A 19,318-nucleotide genomic window follows, 5' to 3' on the forward strand; every position below is an offset into this window, starting at 1 on the left:
GGTTATTAAAAAGGAAATCCAATTTATAACCTTTAATCAAGTAGGCCACTTATTGCTTTTGTGGAACAAATGAAGGATATCGCAAGGACTCTGTCTGTAATGAAAACCCCAATGACTTTCCTTCACAGCATAACCTTAAGAATTAAAAGAGGAAGAGGACAACAAGAAATGAATGTAAAAGTTGCTTAGTTTTCACTTACACGTCCTACTAAGACGGGATCTGGGCCTGTGTACTCCTCAATGACAAAGAACTGGTTCCAAACCCAGCCTCGTTTGGAACGGTGAAGCACTTGGCCCTCTTTGCCTCTCTCTCTGTGTCTGTGTAAGGAGGGATGTCGGCGATGGCCGCCCTGCCTCAGTCCCGAGCCCCTGTGCGCTGATGTCACCGCAGCGCTCCATAGTGCAGCCCCCAAACACAAGAAGATCACCTGCAGTCTCACTCCCCCCCACATCCTGCCCACACTCTCCACTTCCTCTGGGCCTTCCTGTTTGTACCCGTCCTATGGATATTATTAAGGTCCAGAGAGTATCCTTGGAGGTGGTGTCTTGTAGCTGGTTGGGTTTGTAAAGGGGCTGAGGGGTTGGGGGGACAGGAGCAGAAGGACTGCAGACCTCACCGGATTTGACTGTCCATGCGGAGATTCATCACTTAACTGTCCTTCGCTTCTTCTTCTTCTTCTCTCTCTCGGTGTGTAGCCGATTCTGAAAAAAATGAACATATCATCGGTTACACGAGAGGGCATGTCAGAGGTACAAGGTGGATATTCAAATTAAAACAATAGCACTTCTTCTACGTTATAATTAGCATCATTGAAATGGAAGTGATTCAGTAAGGTCCACACATGCCAACAGATAGGCACTTAAAAGCTCTTATCATTTTTCATCATGGCAGGGTAGTAATGTAAACACAGTTTTGTGTAAACACATTCTGACAGATATTATTGAATAAAATAAAAAAACTTCTCTTAGTGTATTTGTTCTTTATTACTGACTGTTATGTAGTTTTAAAATTATGCAATATTTACTAAATACTACATTGAATTTAGTCACGTTATATTTATAAGTTCAATAAGGGGTGGGCGATAAACCGGTCGACATGATTAACCGGTAGAAATTTGTCAACCGGTAGAGATTTTGGACTATCGTCTCTATTGAGTTTACACGCCCACATCACGCTCCTGTGCGTGTGGTCGCAAAAATGTAACGTTTGTACACATATTTAAGCACCACAGTTTTAAAACAAGTTATTTTAAGCCATTGAAACGCAAACAACAAATCTATATGCGTGCGCTCTTTCTGTGTGTGAGGAGTGCACAAGTCGCCCAACCGCTGCTCATTAAGCTCGTGAGCATTTCCCGCATTATTCACCTTAAATACATATGCATCAAAATACTTTGCAAGTATCCTCATAAACACGACCATTTAGGTCTTAAGAGAAAGTAAACAGCTAAAAGAGAAAGCGTATGTGTAACATAGGGTCCGGAGTTTGGTCTTAAAGGGGAAGTTATCTAATTTTGCTCCTGTCTGTCACGTGTTTATGAAACAGCATTAAGAGAAAATCTCTCACTGCTCTTGACTAAATCACATACATAATTATTTATTACCATTCATTTATTTAGTTTTGTTTGTTTTTGCTTTCATTTTATGCTTGTATAAGGTTTTTGTGAGAATTATGAACATTTCTTTGGTATTAAAGATTTTAAACAGAAAAATCTTATTTAAACACAAAAAACTCTACCATGATACATATCGTTATCATGATATAAAATGAATCCTGAATCGTGATAGAAGATTTTGGTCATATCGCCCACCCCTAACATACATACTGTACATAATTATTTACTATCATTCCTTTATCATTGACTGTTTATCTTCAGGGTGAAAGTGATTTCACCAAGTAAGATGTGATCCTGTATTAACACCATTGTTGGTCAGATTGCAGGATTAAGATTAGTGTGCATGTAAGATTTAGGTTTAGGATTGGGTTAGGGGCTTTTAAGAAATACTCCTCAAACTATTATTTCACACTAAATTGAGGGTTTAAAAATGGTTAGGGTTTGAGTTAAGGGTAGGTTGGGGTATCTTTGATTAAAATGTTGATCCAGGATCAACAAAAAATTGATTTAAGTTTTGTTTGTTTTATCTTCTTTTTATGCTTGTATAAGTTTTTATTTTTTGTGAGAATGAACCTTTCTATGGTATTAAAGATTTTAACCTTATTAAAACATAAAAAACTCTACCGTGATACATATCGTTATCATGATATTAAATGAATCCTATCATGATAGAAGATTTTGGTAATATCCCTGCTAAAAATACCAATAGACACCATCACAGAAATTCTATTGGTTTATTGGGAATTTTATTGGTTCTAATGGAATATGGCCCAAAACACAGTACAGTGTATTGGTCTTTGTTGGTCTCTAATGATATGCATTGGTTCTATGTATTGGTTCTTATGGAATATGGCCCAAAACACATTACAGTGTAGTGGTTTTAATGGTAAAAGCTAATGGTTCCTATTGGTATTTTAATGGAAACCATTAAAATTTTCTGTAATGGCTCTATTGTTTTTGTTTTTCAGCCTATGTTCAATTACATTTTAGGTGTGCACCTTTGGTACAGACTATTGAAATCGGTATTGTGACAACCATAGAGTATATACAGCCCTTTCATATACAACAAGCTTAATGTCTTAGACCACACAGGAATCAAAGTTTAATTGACTGTGTTGAAATATATTAATTCATTTTGTAACAGTGTACCCTGAACTAATTAAGCATCAGAGGTTGTAAGCCCATTTGCACTTATTCAATTAGGCATTAGCCAGTCAGCGGTCTACCAGCAACCCATTGTTGCAGCTATTCTCAATGTTGCACAATAAAACCCACAAGACTCCAAGTCTCACAACCGATTTTTATTTATTTTTGAAAACGTGATAAGATTTTCTGCTTAATTACAAAAAGAAAGAAAACCTTGAACACTAAAATTCCCAATATGAACGTCACAAACAAACCCTGCTTTAATAGCTGTCAATGGATCATTTTCCAGGCCTTTATCTAGTGTAAACACTTGTCATGTTACACATCCCATAAATAACCACTTGAGGTGATGGACGAAATCCCATAATGGCCGTTCATCGCTCTCAGTCTGGGCGTAGGTGGAAGTGCTATGGGAGTTAGGCCCGCTGGGTATTTTCTCATCCAGTGAGCTGCTAACAACCTTCAGCTTTGACAAAACAGCCACGGTGGCCTGTTGTGCCCACACACACACAAACACAGTACAGGCCCAGTGCACCATCTCTAGCCTAATAACAGTACGTCAAATCCACACTTCAGAGATGTAAGAAGGAGGGGTTTATAAGTGTGTGAAAGGCAGTTGAGAGCTGGATAAGGAAGAGACTAAACAGAACAGATTTCCTGTGCTCATAAATATATACCAAATAAAGTGCATCCAGCGGAGAACTAGGAAAACTGGCACCCTAACTCAGGTAGACCTCCATACTGTCAGACCCTATAATGATTACATTATATTGCTTTACGCATTTTTCAGTCTCGGCTGTAAATTGGCAGTGATGCAAGAAGAAAAAGATATTTTATCCCTGCCTTCATTATTGACCGGCGGCCACCAAAATATCAGCATGCTCCGTTAGTTAGAGCTGTTTTACAGCCTCTAAGGCCTTTCTCTCAAACCGTGTTTCCTATGAGCAGCTGGAATCCAGAGCATTTACCTGAACCCTCAATCAACATGGCTGACATAATGTGAGATTCTGGAACTGCATCATGAAATATCAAGGAAAATAGGGCAATTTAAATCAGAAAAGCACAACGGACACCTACCGCACCCTGAAAATGTTTAGATATCAACTACCTTTCCATAAAGTTCATGTCTTTTAATGTCAGACTGGAATGCTGGGCTCACAGACCGCTCTGTATTTCCCCATTAAAACCACAACCCACAGCATTTTTTACAGAATAGCTCTGGGCTTTTTCTTATTCCTCACGGGAGCATTCTCTTTTGTTTTTAAAACACCAAACCACTTGATGATTCAATAAAAAATAAAACGCAGCAAATGCTTTATCCCCCCAAACTGATTTATTCATGTCCTGACTGGAACTTTTGTATTACAGACCAAGTTTACAGTCACTAAAGGATAATAAGTAATTCATTAGCCCTGCAATATCTGCAACATCTGTAACCGTGGTACAGTGTGTTATTTATTAGGCACTCTTATCACTGTAACTGTCTCAGTGTGTCTCCGCTCAAACATTCAGAGGACAATTTAAGCTGATTTAAATGAGAGGGGATATATTAACACTCCGTGACTTCTAAAACATTCAATTGAAGAATACATGAAATACAGATATTGTATTATTGTGTCTCTGGAGCAGACGAAAAAGTACTGCAGTACTGCTAGCGTGTACTGTTATAGTACATGGAGGGCAAGGGAGGAAAATGCCTCAGTGTTTTGAAACCGCGAATGATTACCAAGCCTTCCAGCCTATAATTACTAGTTTAGTGGAATACATTTAATGGAATATATTACACATCCCTTAAATATTGAATTCTACACTATAAAATGCCAAGACCTTAATTATAATAAAAAGTTATGGTCACCACTGCAAAAGCCTTGAAGTGAGAGGGAGTAACTGCAGCATCTGAAAGGAATTTGATATGAAGTAAAACTCTTATAGTGTTTGCTTCAATCTCCCAAGTAAACAAGACAGATGGATGCACAAAATCCCCAAGTGTCAAAGCCTTGTCATGACTCTCCTGCGATCATATTGAATCTAATATTCTATCACATGTATACTTTCACATGAAAAGGATTTGGAAGCGGACTTAGAGGAATGTTCACAGAATGACACTTGAGACCAGACATAAGTAAAGCTATTTGTGTGAAAGAGTCAGACGTGAGTGAAAGAGTTATTCTGTTCTTTGCACAGTATTTTCAGTTAACAGCCACTTACCCCATTGGTTTCTGAATTTTAGTAGCTATCACTAAACGAAAACAGAAAATTACTGCAATTCAGCTGCAGGCACACTCTGCTCCTCTGGATCTTTCAACATGAACTTGGTATCTAATGAAAAGTGACTTGAGAGAGCAAACGCTAATGTGAAAATGGCGTGGTCAGATGTACTCTATTTCACCCATTTTTTCTCTTTATATCTTGCTTTTAATTTTACACTCAGCAGCATTCTGGACCAGGCAAAAGCACACCTGGATAGAACCGGTGCGATGCAATAACGATGATTCATCTCTGTGCAGATTTGATATATGCAACTCTCTGCTTGCTCCCTCAGCAGCTATGCTCAGTGTTGCTCGGAGTCTCTGAGATTGCATTTGTGTCTATGTACACGGGTACAAATAAAGTTTATTCAATCTAAAATGGCTTTTGCAGTAGGTAAACAGAGACTTCCACGTTTATCTCCATGGGGTTTCTGTTAGCAGTAGATAGTTAGGGGTATCTTACTATAGAGGGTATGCATTGACGTCACTTTTCCACGTGACCACGCGAGAGCTCGCTCGGTTGAGTGGCAAAACGTGCAACAAAATGGCTGTTTTTTATAGGGGACATAGTAAAACTGACTATTATCAGCTTAAATTAAATTTAGTTGGACTTGATAGCAGAGGTGGACAATACTTAGTTACATTAGTTACATTTGTATTGGAAAAAAATTCCCTTCACTACATTCTAAAGCATATAATCATACTGTGTATTTTTTAATACTGCATATTAAAATTTATTTAAAGGCGGAGTCCACGATGTTTGAAAAACGCTTTGGAAAAAGAGACGGGCCGACTACCAAAACACAATTATAGCCAATCAAATCAAATGCCGGTTTGCGTATGTGTGGGGCGGGTCTATCAACAGAAGGTCCAGATTCTATTGGGGTAGGGGCGTGTTTGTTTAGGTGATTTCAAATATCAACATTGGCTTTCAAACATCATGGACTCCGCCTTTAATACCTAATTACATTTAAATTGTGTACTTTTACTTGAGTAAAAGTACTTTAATGTACTTAAATATTAAATCTAAAACAAAAACGTATTATTTATGAAATGTAATAGAGTAAAAATTATGATAATATGCTTTGGAATGTGTTTTCCAAAGAAAAACACTGATAAAATACAAATACTTGAAAAATACGTTTAAGTAGAAAGTAAAACCTCTGCTTGATAGTGACCTTAGTGTCTTATCAACCCACGTGTTGTCTGTGAACGTTGGCATGAACAATCAATTTACTTCTCCTATCTGTGTTTTTTGTCAGTCCGTAAAACGATAGCTCAGAATTCTTGTTTATCTGTTAGTACACTATATTGCACAACAGCTTTTTCCCATTTCGACACATTTTCACAGTGTTTTCGCCGATGTGACGGTGTACTCAAATGCTGCCGCTTTGTCTTTTGCCACTCAGTGGGCGTAAACGCAGACCCTCTCGCCGACGGTGACGTCATGTGCATACCCTATATTAACAACATACTGATGCAAACTTAGCCAAAGGTGCATGCATTGCGGATTGTGAATGTTTATTCATATTATTTTTAGTGTTTCTCTAAAACATTGATGATAATAAATATTGTGTTTGCATTTTAAGTCTACATAAAAATGCATACCCTTAGCTGAACTTTATAATAAAACTCTGATTTTAAATTATAGTGGTTTTAATAGTCTATTCAGATTGGTGTTATAAAACATGTTGGACTGTAGATAAGCAGTTCCAGGAATTTGACAAAAGCATTATAAAAGAAAAATGAAAATAAAGCATTCTTAAGTGCTGTGAACCTATGGCTTTAAAGCGCTTACACCAGTGCAGAAAACACCCATGGTTTTTTATGTTGCGAGGAGGTTTTTAATAGCACATAAGTAAACCACTTTTTGCTATCAAGAGACTACAGCCTCAACAGATACACTGCAGAATGCGCAAAGCTTGAATCTATATAATAATACATCTGAATTCACTTTAGATAAAAAGATGGTTGCTATTCATACTACTATTGGGTTGAATGGATTACATTGTTCACATTACATAGAAGTCAGGTGTACAGAAGCATTCACCACAGGCAGTGAACGCCTCTTCGTACTGTCAAATGCCCTGACAATGTAAACTCTGTGAACTTTTGTGAAGGTTGCTTGACTCTCATTTCACTCCTTCAGCTCCATGTTCACCTTAGGCACAAAGATTCACCTCCATGACACGAAGATTTAAATGCGTACAGTAAGCAATCATTTGAACAAACGGGACACAGTTTTTGGATCTATCTCAGAGTGTTGTTTGCTGTGATCTTGTGTAGTGCTCCTCCCCCTGACAAAATGTCAACTTAGTCTTAAGTGATGAAGGTCAAAACCTTCGAAACCCTTTGCTAAGAAGCGATGGCATAATTCGAAAAATCATCCAAAATAGATTTTCTCTCAAATGGCTAATTGCTATTTGAGGCATGAAAACTAGCAGGCTTTTAAAAGTGCAATGTAACAGGAAGTCATAACCTCTAAACATTACACATGCTCTTGATGGACCTGGGAATTGAGATGTGTATCTATATACTTCAAAGTCCTGCCATCAAAGCCTCTGCCGATGCTGTCACGGAGAAAAGAGCTTTTTGGTTTCTCATTACCCAGCGGCACTTCCCCTGGTCAGCGTTTGTGCTCGCAGGGCGAAACCCGACTCTTAATTGCCGTTCAATTACAAAGACTAATTTGTGGAGGTGTTTCGCAAACAAAAATCCCTCAGCCCGGCTCACTGCGGTGCTTGGTCAAAGAGCTGATTTGTATTCTATAAAGGTAACTAATGTCCATGCCTCTCCCTTCTCCCCTAACGTCTGTACATCCACTGAGAGGTCTGGGTTTTGAATATGCTAACATTCAGGAATAGGGCTCTCAGTTATGGTTAGTGGTTTGGGAACATGATGGAAAACATTCAGCCTTTGATGACGTTTTTGTGGATGCGGCTGCTCCGGCCACCACTGCACAGCAGAAATGTCACGTCAATGGAAAGTACAGTTTTTCATAGACTCCTAAGCTTATGTGATGTTATTTTAAGTGTCCAAGACTCAGTCTCTTCTGCAGTTCAGCATGGTGGCACGTGCCCATGGAGAAGAGAAGTGTGTATCACCTTACTAGGGCAAACCAAGCTCAGCATTCTACTTATATTACTTACAAAGACATGAAGGTTAGTCGCCTAAAGGGAAGATCAATCGGTGTATAGGCAATGCATTGCTTGTATCCCTTGATTATCCAGAGCAGGAGGTAAATTTGTCTTTTTTTACGAATTCATGCTCTTTCAGACATTAGCAGAAATGAATAGAGATCAGAAATTTAGTTGCAATCCAAATGTTACTGATGTGTAAATATGCATATGGGCCTGTGCTTGGTGTGGTGGATGCCTCTTTGGCTCTCTTTATGGTATGTTTTAGATGCATTTTGGTCAATCACACCTGTATATAGCATCGTACACACCAAAATGCATCAACAGCCCTTTGAGCTAAAACGCATTAAAGCTTTATTCATAATTATTAAAGGAATAGTCTATTTTCTTAAAAGAAAAATCCAGATAATTTACTCACCACCATGTCATCCAAAATGTTGATGTCTTTCTTTGTTCAGTCGAGAAGAAATTATGTTTTTTGAGGAAAACATTGCAGGATTTATCTCATTTTAATGGACTTTAATGGACACCAACACTTAACACTTAACTCAACACGTAACAGTTTTTTCAACGGAGTTCAAAGGACTATAAACGATCCCAAACTAGGCATAAGTGTCTTATCTAGTAAAACAATTGTATTTTTTGACAAGAAAAATAAAAAAATATGCACTTTTAAACCACAACTTTTCGTCTTGGTCCGGTCCAGCGCGACCTAACGTAAATGCGTAGTGACGTAGGGAGGTCACGTGTTACATATATAAAATGCACATTTGGGGACCATTCTAAACAATAAGCTGACACAAAGACATTAATTAGTATCATTCGACATACAACGTCGGAAAAGTCCTCTTTCAACACACTTGTAAACACTGGGGCAGAGTTTCGCGTTCATCCTCTGTGACCTCTTGACGTCATGACGTATTGCGTGAGGTCATGGGGTTAAGGGTTTAAAAGTGTATTTTTGTTATTTTTATTGTCAAAAATGACAATCGTTTCGTTAGAAAAGACCCTTATGCCTCGTTTGGGATCGTTTATAGTCATTTGACTATACGTGTTGAGTTAAGTGTTAAGTGTTGGTGTCCCTTAAAGTCCATTAAAATGAGAAAAATCCTGCAATGTTTTCCTCAAAAAACATAATTTCTTCTGGACTGAACAAAGAAAGACATCAACATTTTGGATGACATGGTGGTGAGTAAATTATCTGGATTTTTCTTTTAAGAAAATGGACTATTCCTTTAAACACAAAAATCAGCTTTTGCACATGTCTGATAAATGATCTTTTTTTTTTATTATTTATCTGTGCTACCACATTACCCTTCTGTTTATTCATACAAGCACAATATGTGAGTATTAATAACAATCTGTAAATCCCCACAGCCAGCCAGTGCTTTTACTGCCATACCTCAAAATATTTTAATTGAGGAATGAAAATTAAAATGTGTTAATTTTAATGACAAGATGTTGAATAGACAAGAAACACGATTCATTTTCCCGCTGCATTTTGAGGATGAAAGAAATACAAGAGTAGTTTTAAGCAATTATCAAGAAAATTATAGCAAATAAACAAAAGACGACAGATAATCATTTCAGAGCGACGTGCATGACCATTAAATCTAGTAATTTAAGTCTATAGAAATAGCTTGTGCATGGTTGACTTTAAACTATTCAGCAATGAAAGATGATTTCCACGTTTAACAGTCTCTCTGCTGACTTCTTAGATGTCGTTTAACATGAATTCTAATGACTTAAGATGATTGTTTCTTTCTTCTTTTTTCTCCTCTTTCCACATCAATAACATTCTAATTATGTCTTCAGTTATTACGCTATTCCAATAAGCACTTCATAGCGTCACAGTATATCCAAGAATACTAATGACTAGCTTATAAAAACAACGACTAAAGACAGCTGCATCTCCACAGAGCTTCAATCACCCGCAAGACACTTCATTCATTATTAAAACGTACAGGCCTAATAAAGCCCCCGTGTTTTTGCTTTTGTCTAACGCATAAGGCCACAGAATTTTTCTGTCACTGTGAAAGATATGCCTGCGTATTTTCCTTTAAACAGCTACATTACAAAGAAGTGAATGGTGAGGGCCTGCCAAAGCCTCTCATTCCCAAACCTTTTCATTTCCTGGAAAATGGAGGAGCAGTCAGGGCTTTCAGACAGCCGCGTCCCGGAGGATCCGGGGAACAGGAAACTGCGGTGTCTGGAATTGATCTGAGGCAAAGGGAAAATAAAATGCTTGGGATTCTTGAGGTTGGGGGAACGGGAGACAAAAAGTCATGGATCCCGACGAAACTATGTATGGAGACGCTGAAGTGAGAGAGAAATGAGGCTATTATGCTACTGTGACAAACTTCGGGCGGATTTAGGGAGCCGTTTCAAGCACGGGAAACTTATCTGACCTGCCAACTCCAATATTTAAGTCACTAGGCATATTTCAATAAAACTCCCCTCTGAATTTCAGCTTTAAAAAAAATCCTCTCTTTATGCCGCTAGCATCTGCGAGCTGCTTCCAGCCTGAAGCGCCTTGAATGACAGCTTTATTGTTTGACTTTTTCCGAGATGATTGAAAAGCAAATGGTGCATTGATAAACATCGCTCGATTTTTAATACCTTTTCACCGAGCTTCACCTTTGAGGAGAGGTTAATTCACTGAATTGGTAAACAGAGAAATTAAACCTCAGAGCCATTTCAATAGAGTGCACAAAAGAAAAGACTGAAATGATTATCTAGCTGCTTTGAAACAAAACTGCATAGACCTGAGAAGGAAATGAAGGGTTGTGTGTCGCCTCACATAGCAAGTCAATAAATAAATATGCAACAGACATTAAAGACATCATGTCTTAAAGTATCATGTCGCAGACCACACTCTCATTGTTTAGACAACGATCAATAAATATGGAAAGCAATAATAGAAAGGCTGCCTTATCTTTTAAAGTCATAAAGTAAGGATCACTTTCACAATTCCGTGTACCTATATACTGTAGCAATGCTGCGGTATATTTATATATAGTTATCGGGATCAGATCTAACAAAGATACAATCCAGCATGTAAACTCACAATTTCATAGCTACTGAACGGATCTCATTCATGGGTGTGGGCAGCAGACCCGAAACTGTCTCTATGGTTGTTAAACAAACACAGAAGATGTCAAGGTGATGAGCAGGAAAAAGCTGAGGGAGAGAGAGAGAGAGTGAGAGGGTTCAGGGTAAACAAGACAAGCAAAAAGGGAAATCAAAAGGAGAGCTCATAGAAGGTCAGAAAGCACTTCACTGCTTCCAATTTCCTCTTATCAATGATGAAGACATGGACTCATTTGAACAGATGGCTGTGGTATTGAGCCTATATCCCTAATCCCTTTACAGAGAGGTGGGGCTGAACCTGACATCAAAACTGACATATAAAAGCATTTGTCAATTCCCCAACCTTATTCTTCATCTACAGTTCTCAACTGAGGGGGCAGAGCCCACAAGCAAGCCTCGGTAAAATTTCGAGGAAAATCACAAAAAATCATACAATAATTTAACAATAAAGTACTGTATCTGCTATATGGTAACAATGAACAAACATCACTTTCAAAATGACTCTAAATACAACATATAACTAACATTACAGCGTAACTAAACCCCTGGTCAGAGCCTGACTCCACCCACTGGCAATATTTGAAAAATGCAAGAAAAGTGGGCAGATCCCAACGGAGATAGAGGGGACGAACTAAGCTCGTAACAAGAGCTTGAAACTGCTTACGTCACAAGTTATTTTTTGGACCCAACATCCAATAGGAAAATTCAACTGCAGTAGCCACCGTTCAACCTGAAGAGGGCAGCACTCAGACGTTTTTACACCATATATTGTAGTATTGGAACACTTTATATCCAAATGTCAAAAAACTTACTAAAATCAATGAACAGCACTAAAAAAGCATCATTCTTACAGATCATTAACTAAAAAAAGTTGGTTTAGGGTTTAGTTACTCTTTAACAACATAACAACATAAATAAATCCAGCAAACATTAAAACAATAATTGTTTTTAGTAAATATTAACCAAAGAAGTGAACATGTCGCAATGCATGTTGGATTTTTTTTACAGTGCACCTCCGTCAATATGAGAAAATGATATTGACCGAATGCTTATTATAAGTTCATCAAACATACACTCTAAAAAATGCTTGGCTATTTTCAACCAAGCATTGGGTCAAAAATGGACAAGCCCAGCAGCTGGGTTGAAATAAACCCAGAAAATTTTTATATTTGACCCAACAATAAAACAACCCAGCATTAATTACAACCCAGCGGGCTGGACTCGTCCCATTTTGGCCCAGTTTTTTAGAGTTTACACTATACGTTTGCTTCATCCCAGCCTCAGGCCATTCAGAAATACTGGTTTGTTTGGCAGAATATGTTAAACACTACGTCGATTTATCAGCAAAGTCCTCTAATACCTGTATCCCTGGATTGGACCTGAATACAACACAAATGTGGCAGCATCATGCATCACACCGCCCCCTAATATGTGGTCCGTTCAATTTCCTAATTTTTACATTTTCATCATTTGCTATGCTATTACTTGCTTCTTTAGTGGTTTTGCAACTGTTTACTAAGTCTTGTTTAAGGAAGTGTATTTGTATTACTTTCTAAACACTTAAGAACACTGTAAAATAAAAGAATAAGTACAACAATGACAGTCAAATTTGTAAAATACCAATAAAATGAGTAATTAAAAAATAAAGCATTTCAATTACTGACTAATAACGTTTTCATTAGCATTAAAGTAAAATTACTGAACATAAACATAGAGCCTGACAAAAATGCTCATGTCAAACACTTTATATACTGTTTAAATATATACAAATTTGACAAATAATTTATTTGTTCCCTCACCCATGTTTGTAGTGGAACATTCTGTGCTTTATTAATCTGCTCATGTTATATTTCTCCTAAAATGTTATAGGCCACAGTGAGTATCAGTTGAATTTATGAGCAATGTCTGCAGCAACAAATTCTGCATCCAGGCAGCTTTTATGGCCTACATCCCAGCTGTCTTCTTCCTTTTAAAGGTAACAACTCTGAAATTAATTATGATGAATTAGGCCTATTTTAATATACCCGATTTTCTTAGTTTCTGTTAATAAATAGTTTGAAAACAAGCCAGTGCTTTTGTTATCATCTCAGCAGGAAAACAAGGGGAAATCAAACTTCACTGGTTTATCACGGCAATCATATGGCTACAAATTCGAATAATTACATTTGTATTAATTTAATGGTGCTTTTATTACCGCTATAAACTGTCATTGCGTAGAAAGAGCTATGAAAATGAAAATAAACACGGATCTTGAACAACACTAGGTTGAGTAAATAATGACTGATCTGTTTCTTTAAATGGCCCCCGATATCAGGAATAACCAACAATAGCAAAAACTGCAGAGTCTGAGTTTTGACCTCGAAAAAAAAACCATTAAGCTGCTTTTGGACCATTTCTCAGGGCATTAGAGCGAATGAATCTGTCTCTCAACATGAACAATTTGAAGCTCAAGCTTCCTTCTTACTATGGCTTTGAGACCCTGAGAGGTGGTTAAAACAGGAAGATGCCTGTCCTCAATCCTCCAACCCAATCCACCCCTGTCATGCACCGCTGACTCAACAAAGATGCTCTGTCTTTCTTAAAACATCTGGTGACAACTGCCTACCAGCAGGACTCCTTTGAGACAGCCGCAAGCCACCGATTAGGTGTAAATGATTCAAAATGAGAGAAGGGATTGATATAATAACACAAGCCTTAGACCTGTGGACCAGCAGGGAGTAAACAAAAAAGAAAACGTAGACAGGGGAACAGAATCCCACCTGCCATCAATCACTTTAGGACCTTCTGTTTCAGAGCAGGAGTCATTAATAAGTACCAAATTTTTCAATTTGCAACTGATAGGTCTGTTATAGTGAAGAATACACAACTAAAACTGTAGAGCTTCAGGTTAATAAATAAAATTTACAAATCGTATTCAAGAGGATCTTGTTTGTTAAGGAACTTTGTAATGGGGCTAATATATTGAGAGGTGCTATAACTATTGTCACAGAGGATGACAAATAACTACATATAGTCACACATACACAAACGTATGAAAGATTTTTACAATTCTTTGAAACATTAACGAGATTTAATACTGAAGTCAAAACAATATTCAATCGACTATACTACACATCACTTTTCTGTTGTTTCCATCAGCAATAAACTTCAGATCACTGTAAGGCAGAAGATTTAGCCTAATACCTGTAAATAGCTCTCTTCTGTAAGAGTGTATTTTCCTCATCCACTCCAACACTAAATTCAGTGTTACTATTCAACTGAATAGTATTTTATCCACTACTTTATTACCTATACATCATAATGCCTCATAGGGCTTTTTGACTCCATCCGCCATTACAAAAGCAGCACAAAGGCATTTTGTGTGCCTGGTTGATTCTGACCGGAGCTGACTAGGCCCTACTGCACATGCTCACACTTACTGTGCAAAAGCAAAGATAAAGAAGAAAGTAATTCGACAGGTACTGAAGGAAGCAGGGCAATCCTTTCTTTATTCTAGCAATGGGAAAATGAGATTGTTAATCCTCTGGGGCTTACATGTGTTTTTTGTATATCCAACTTTGATTCCAAAGGGATTTATAAACCATCATAATCCCATGACAAGGGAGTTCCACTTACTTTACTCATTTATTCAGGCTTTTATTTATTTATTTGCTATAGTCCAGATTATTCAAACTCTTAGTGCAGGAAGATTTGATTTTTTTTGTCTCTTTAAATATTATCTCTAAACTGTAAAGCTATACAGTGAGATATTTGTTTATAATACTTCACAAACGGTTATAAATGAAACATTATAGACTATGTTCTGTCAGGGCGTGTGTTGTTTGTAAGATAACTGGTATGTTTCAAGTGTACGAATTTGATCAAATATCAGCAATTGCTTTGAACCGCAACACTACAATTGATCTGTTATTTCTGTATCTCAGTGTAATCAAAACACATCTTTACAATAGTTTCAGTGAGTCTGAAAAACACTTGTAGAATATCAAGCATCTAGAAAAATCCTTCTAGGGCTGGCGATTTGGATGCGAGGTTACTTATCTATTCATAGCGATAAACTATGAACTAGTTTAAAGAATATTTGTCGTCTACCATGGCAACACAATAAATCTAGACTTAAACCTATAATCTCTGTCTGAAATCCAGAAGGCTTGGTATTTTGTTTCGATACCTAGCATGTGTGCCGAGCTAATGCCGGGTCCCTGGTCAAACGGTTAAAGACAACAGAATCATCTGCACATGAAGAGACCGAGTCCTCCATAAATGTCACGCGCACCGATTTATACCGCTCAAGAGCCAGGGTCAGGGGTTAAGGCTCAGAGGGGGGCTAACTGCTGCAAATGTTGTCATTAGCATCCAACTCCCAGGGCATTTGTTAAACCAGGCATCTCTCTGCTTTCGCTTTTTCTCACATTGTAGACAGTGTGGGATTAGAGGCTGCTCACAATCATGACATATGGCAAAGCTCGGCTATGAGCCATGATAAAAATTAGCTCCAGCTCCAGCAGATAACATCAAACCACACGGTTGCGTAAAAAGACGAGTCAAGGTGCATTACTGCGTGCCGCTTTGTCTCAAATGTGATGAGAGCTGTCACATATTGATGCAATAAAATAATGGGTGGGAATGCATGCGTACCCGCAGGAGTCATTGTCACAACATCGGTAGGAAGGCATACATTTTTTAACCATATGTTATTTACGTGCATCACAAATCATTCTGTCACAATAAGTATATCAACTGCGTTTCATAGGTGCATGGGGGAAACTGAGAGATTGAGTGGTATGTTTACATTAAACGTCTGACGGTGAGTTGTTACTATATAATAGCTTTATTTCTGGTACAGTGAACAGTGTGTGGGATCTTGATTAGAAAAAACAATGCATGCTCTGCGGAAAAGTAATGAAAAGCATGCATGACCTCTCATCCACAAAAGAAATGTGAGACACAAACAATTTAAATGTGAGGTAATGTCTAAAGTTAGCTAATACCAGCGGGATCCATGAAGCTCTTCTTCGATTTGTTTTATTTTACAACATGGAGAGATTAGTCATCTTCTCGCTTTTAAAATGCCATTCCTAAAAATCTTGGCTATCGCGCACAGACAACAATATAAGTGAGAATAAGAGCGAGCTGCAGAAAATGTCAGTCACGTGCGTATAATGGCGGCAGTTCTCCCATGAATTTCACAGACTTCACAGTGAATCCTTTTGGCAAACCCTTTTTTGAGGGTTCCACAGGGGCTGTTTGATTCACAAAGGTCATGCTGTGAAAAAATGCACAATTCTATTCCAGCCACCCGAGCGAAGAAATCATTTAGTTAAATGGACGGGTTCGCCTTTAAGCCGCATATAAAGTCTTATATAAAAGTACTGCACCTAACAGGACCAAGAAAGCAGCTTTTATGTGAGCCACATAGTCAAGTATGCACGATTTAAGAGATTCCTTAGGTTTCTCCTTTCCTGTTGCACAAGTATCGATCCTAACATTTTTCTTTGGGTTTTATACTTCATATTTTTTATTTAAACAAAAACTTCATGAAGTTGTAGGCTCAACTTCCGCTATTATTACGGCTAAGTATGTGCACATGATCCCAGAAAACCTTCCTGACAAATATATCACAAGCTAAGTGCTTGTTATGACAAACTGGAGAAACGCTCGGTCTCATAGCCAATTAGGAAAGGGAAAGCGCTGTGGAGGGAAACTCACCATACCCTTACAGTGCTAGAACAGTGGCTGCAGATGGAAAAAAGGTTAAAGTATTAAATGTTATATGCTCTGGGCCTGCAAATGACTTCTGGTGACATATTGAATTTCATTTAGTGCTACGCTAGCATCAAATCAACTTTGGGAGCTGGGAGGCAGACTCACAGTCACTGCTCTGAACTCCCGGAATATCAATGATGGCCGCTGATTCAGTACAGTAATGAGAGAGCATGAGAAATGGGTTCTCGGTGGAACGTACTGGGGGACGGGCACAAGGGGGTTTTGAATTAGCAGACATATCAGCCATCATGAAGAAATATGACTGTCTTAGCTACTCTATAAGCAGATGTTATGTCTGTGAAATCAAATGCAAAGAGTTGAAAACTCACTCAATGTGACTGTGTGCTGAGCTGAAGGAATGTTGCCTTCAATCAGTCATTACTAAAGTGAGTTTTGCAATTTAAAAAATTTCCATGAGTCATATCACTGAAGCTTAGATACAGAATGTTGCTGTGGATCAATGCATTGTGCTAGCTATGCAAAGGTCTTGTGTTTGATCTCATGAAACACTCATAAAACAAATGTACTGTATAGATTGAACGCATTGTAAGTAAATGCATGAATGTAATGTAAATGTAGTTGTTTGTGTAGACCGCGTGAAGGTCACCAAATCGTGGACCACAGTTCACATTCAAACTTCAGATTAATTTAAAATAAATATATGAACACTGTGCTTTTATATGAAACTGATCATCTAAGCTAGTGTATTATTTCTTACTTTACAAAGTTTAAACATTTAGGGGCAGTTTCCCGGACAGAGCTTATCATAATCCCAGACTAAAATGGATGTTTGAACTGCCTTAATTGCATTGACACATCCTAGGAGGTTCTTCTCCTCCTAGGAGTTTTCCCACAGGGTTTTTCTCCTAGGGGGGGTTTCATCCCCTGGAGAGTCAGCCACCATTGGCTTAACTTAGCACTTGCCTGTATACGTTACATTTTTACTAAGCTCGCTTGTACGGTTTATTCTTAGCTAGTGTATTCTGCTTCTTATGTTATCTATTGATTTTTCTGTGTTTTCCCCTACATTTATTTATGTAAAGCTGCTTTGACAAGAGCACCACAATGGTTTAACCGGCATCTGTGACAAAGAGCCCCAGAAAAACTAGTCCCAGACTAAAATGGATGTTTGAACTGCCTTAATTGCATTGACATATCCTATGAGGTTTTTCTCCTCCTAGGAGTCTTCCCACAGGGTTTTTCTCCTAGGGGGTTTTTCATCCCCTGGAGAGTCAGCCACCATTGGCTTAACTTAGCACTTGCTTGGTTACGTTACATTATTACTACGCTCGCTTGTACGGTTTATTCTTAGCCGCTGTTTTTTGCTTCTTATGTTATCTATCGATTTTTCTGTATTTTCCCCTACATCTATTCATGTAAAACTGCTTTGACAAGAGCACCACAATGGTTTAACCGGCATCTGTGACAAAGAGCCCCGTCCCAGACTAAAATGGATGTTTGAACTGCCTTAATTGCATTGACATATCCTAGGAGGTTTTTCTCCTCCTAGGAGTCTTCCCACAGGGTTTTTCTCCTGGGGGGGAGTTTCATCCCCTGGAGAGTCAGCCACCATTGGCTTAACTTAGCACTTGCCTGTATATGTTACATTATTACTACGCTGCTTGTACGTTTTATTCTTAGTCGCTGTATTCTGCTTCTTATGTTATCTGACTATCAATTTTTCTGTGTTTTCCCCTACATCTATTCATGTAAAGCTGCTTTGAAATAATTAACAATTGTAAAAAGCGCTATATAAATAAAATTGAATTGAAAAATATCTAAACATATACAGTATCAGTCCCATTGTTTTGTCTCAAGATAGCACGCCAATAATGTTTTTTGTAGGGTATGTTTGTGGAAAACTACTAAATGTACTAATCTAATGCCTAGTCCTGGCTTAATCTAAACCCTGTCTGGGAAACCGTCCCTTATAGTATTACCTCTTGAAATGCGAGTTATTTTGAGATCTTCGATTGTTTGGATCTTTCTAGGAAGAACATTTAAAGTCTGACTCTGAACTTTAATTGAATATTCCCAGTCTAGACTTGCAAATGCATGTAGAAAGAAATTTCCCAGCACATATATATCCAATCACAGCCCATTGAGTTTTGCTGCTCCCCAGCTGCATGACAGCAAATCTTAAAGCATGAGAAGGGTAATTAACAGCCTGGTCGTGAAGCCTGGCAGAGCAAGCTATCCTCGTAATTACAACGAGTGGGACCTCTGATCAGCCGTCTGCTTAAAAAAAAAACATTCTTCGGCTTGTCTTCATATAAACATGTGAACCTGCCAAAACATAACAAATGGGCATACATAA

At 38.0% G+C, this 19,318-nt stretch overlaps 1 protein-coding gene across 1 annotated transcript in view; it reads right to left on the minus strand.

Annotated features, from left to right (window-relative positions):
* Positions 1-19,318, minus strand: part of cdh11 (cadherin 11, type 2, OB-cadherin (osteoblast)) — a 56,772-nt gene that overhangs the window by 20,892 nt on the left and 16,562 nt on the right. The window contains exon 2 of the mRNA XM_055207847.2: positions 201-702. Within this exon, the coding sequence (XP_055063822.2) occupies positions 201-452 (252 nt within the window). The 5' untranslated portion in view covers positions 453-702. The remainder of the gene's footprint in view (positions 1-200; positions 703-19,318) is intronic.

The sequence above is a fragment of the Misgurnus anguillicaudatus genome, chromosome 21 (genome assembly GCF_027580225.2).
Source record: "Misgurnus anguillicaudatus chromosome 21, ASM2758022v2, whole genome shotgun sequence".
In the NCBI taxonomy this organism is placed as follows: domain Eukaryota; kingdom Metazoa; phylum Chordata; class Actinopteri; order Cypriniformes; family Cobitidae; genus Misgurnus; species Misgurnus anguillicaudatus.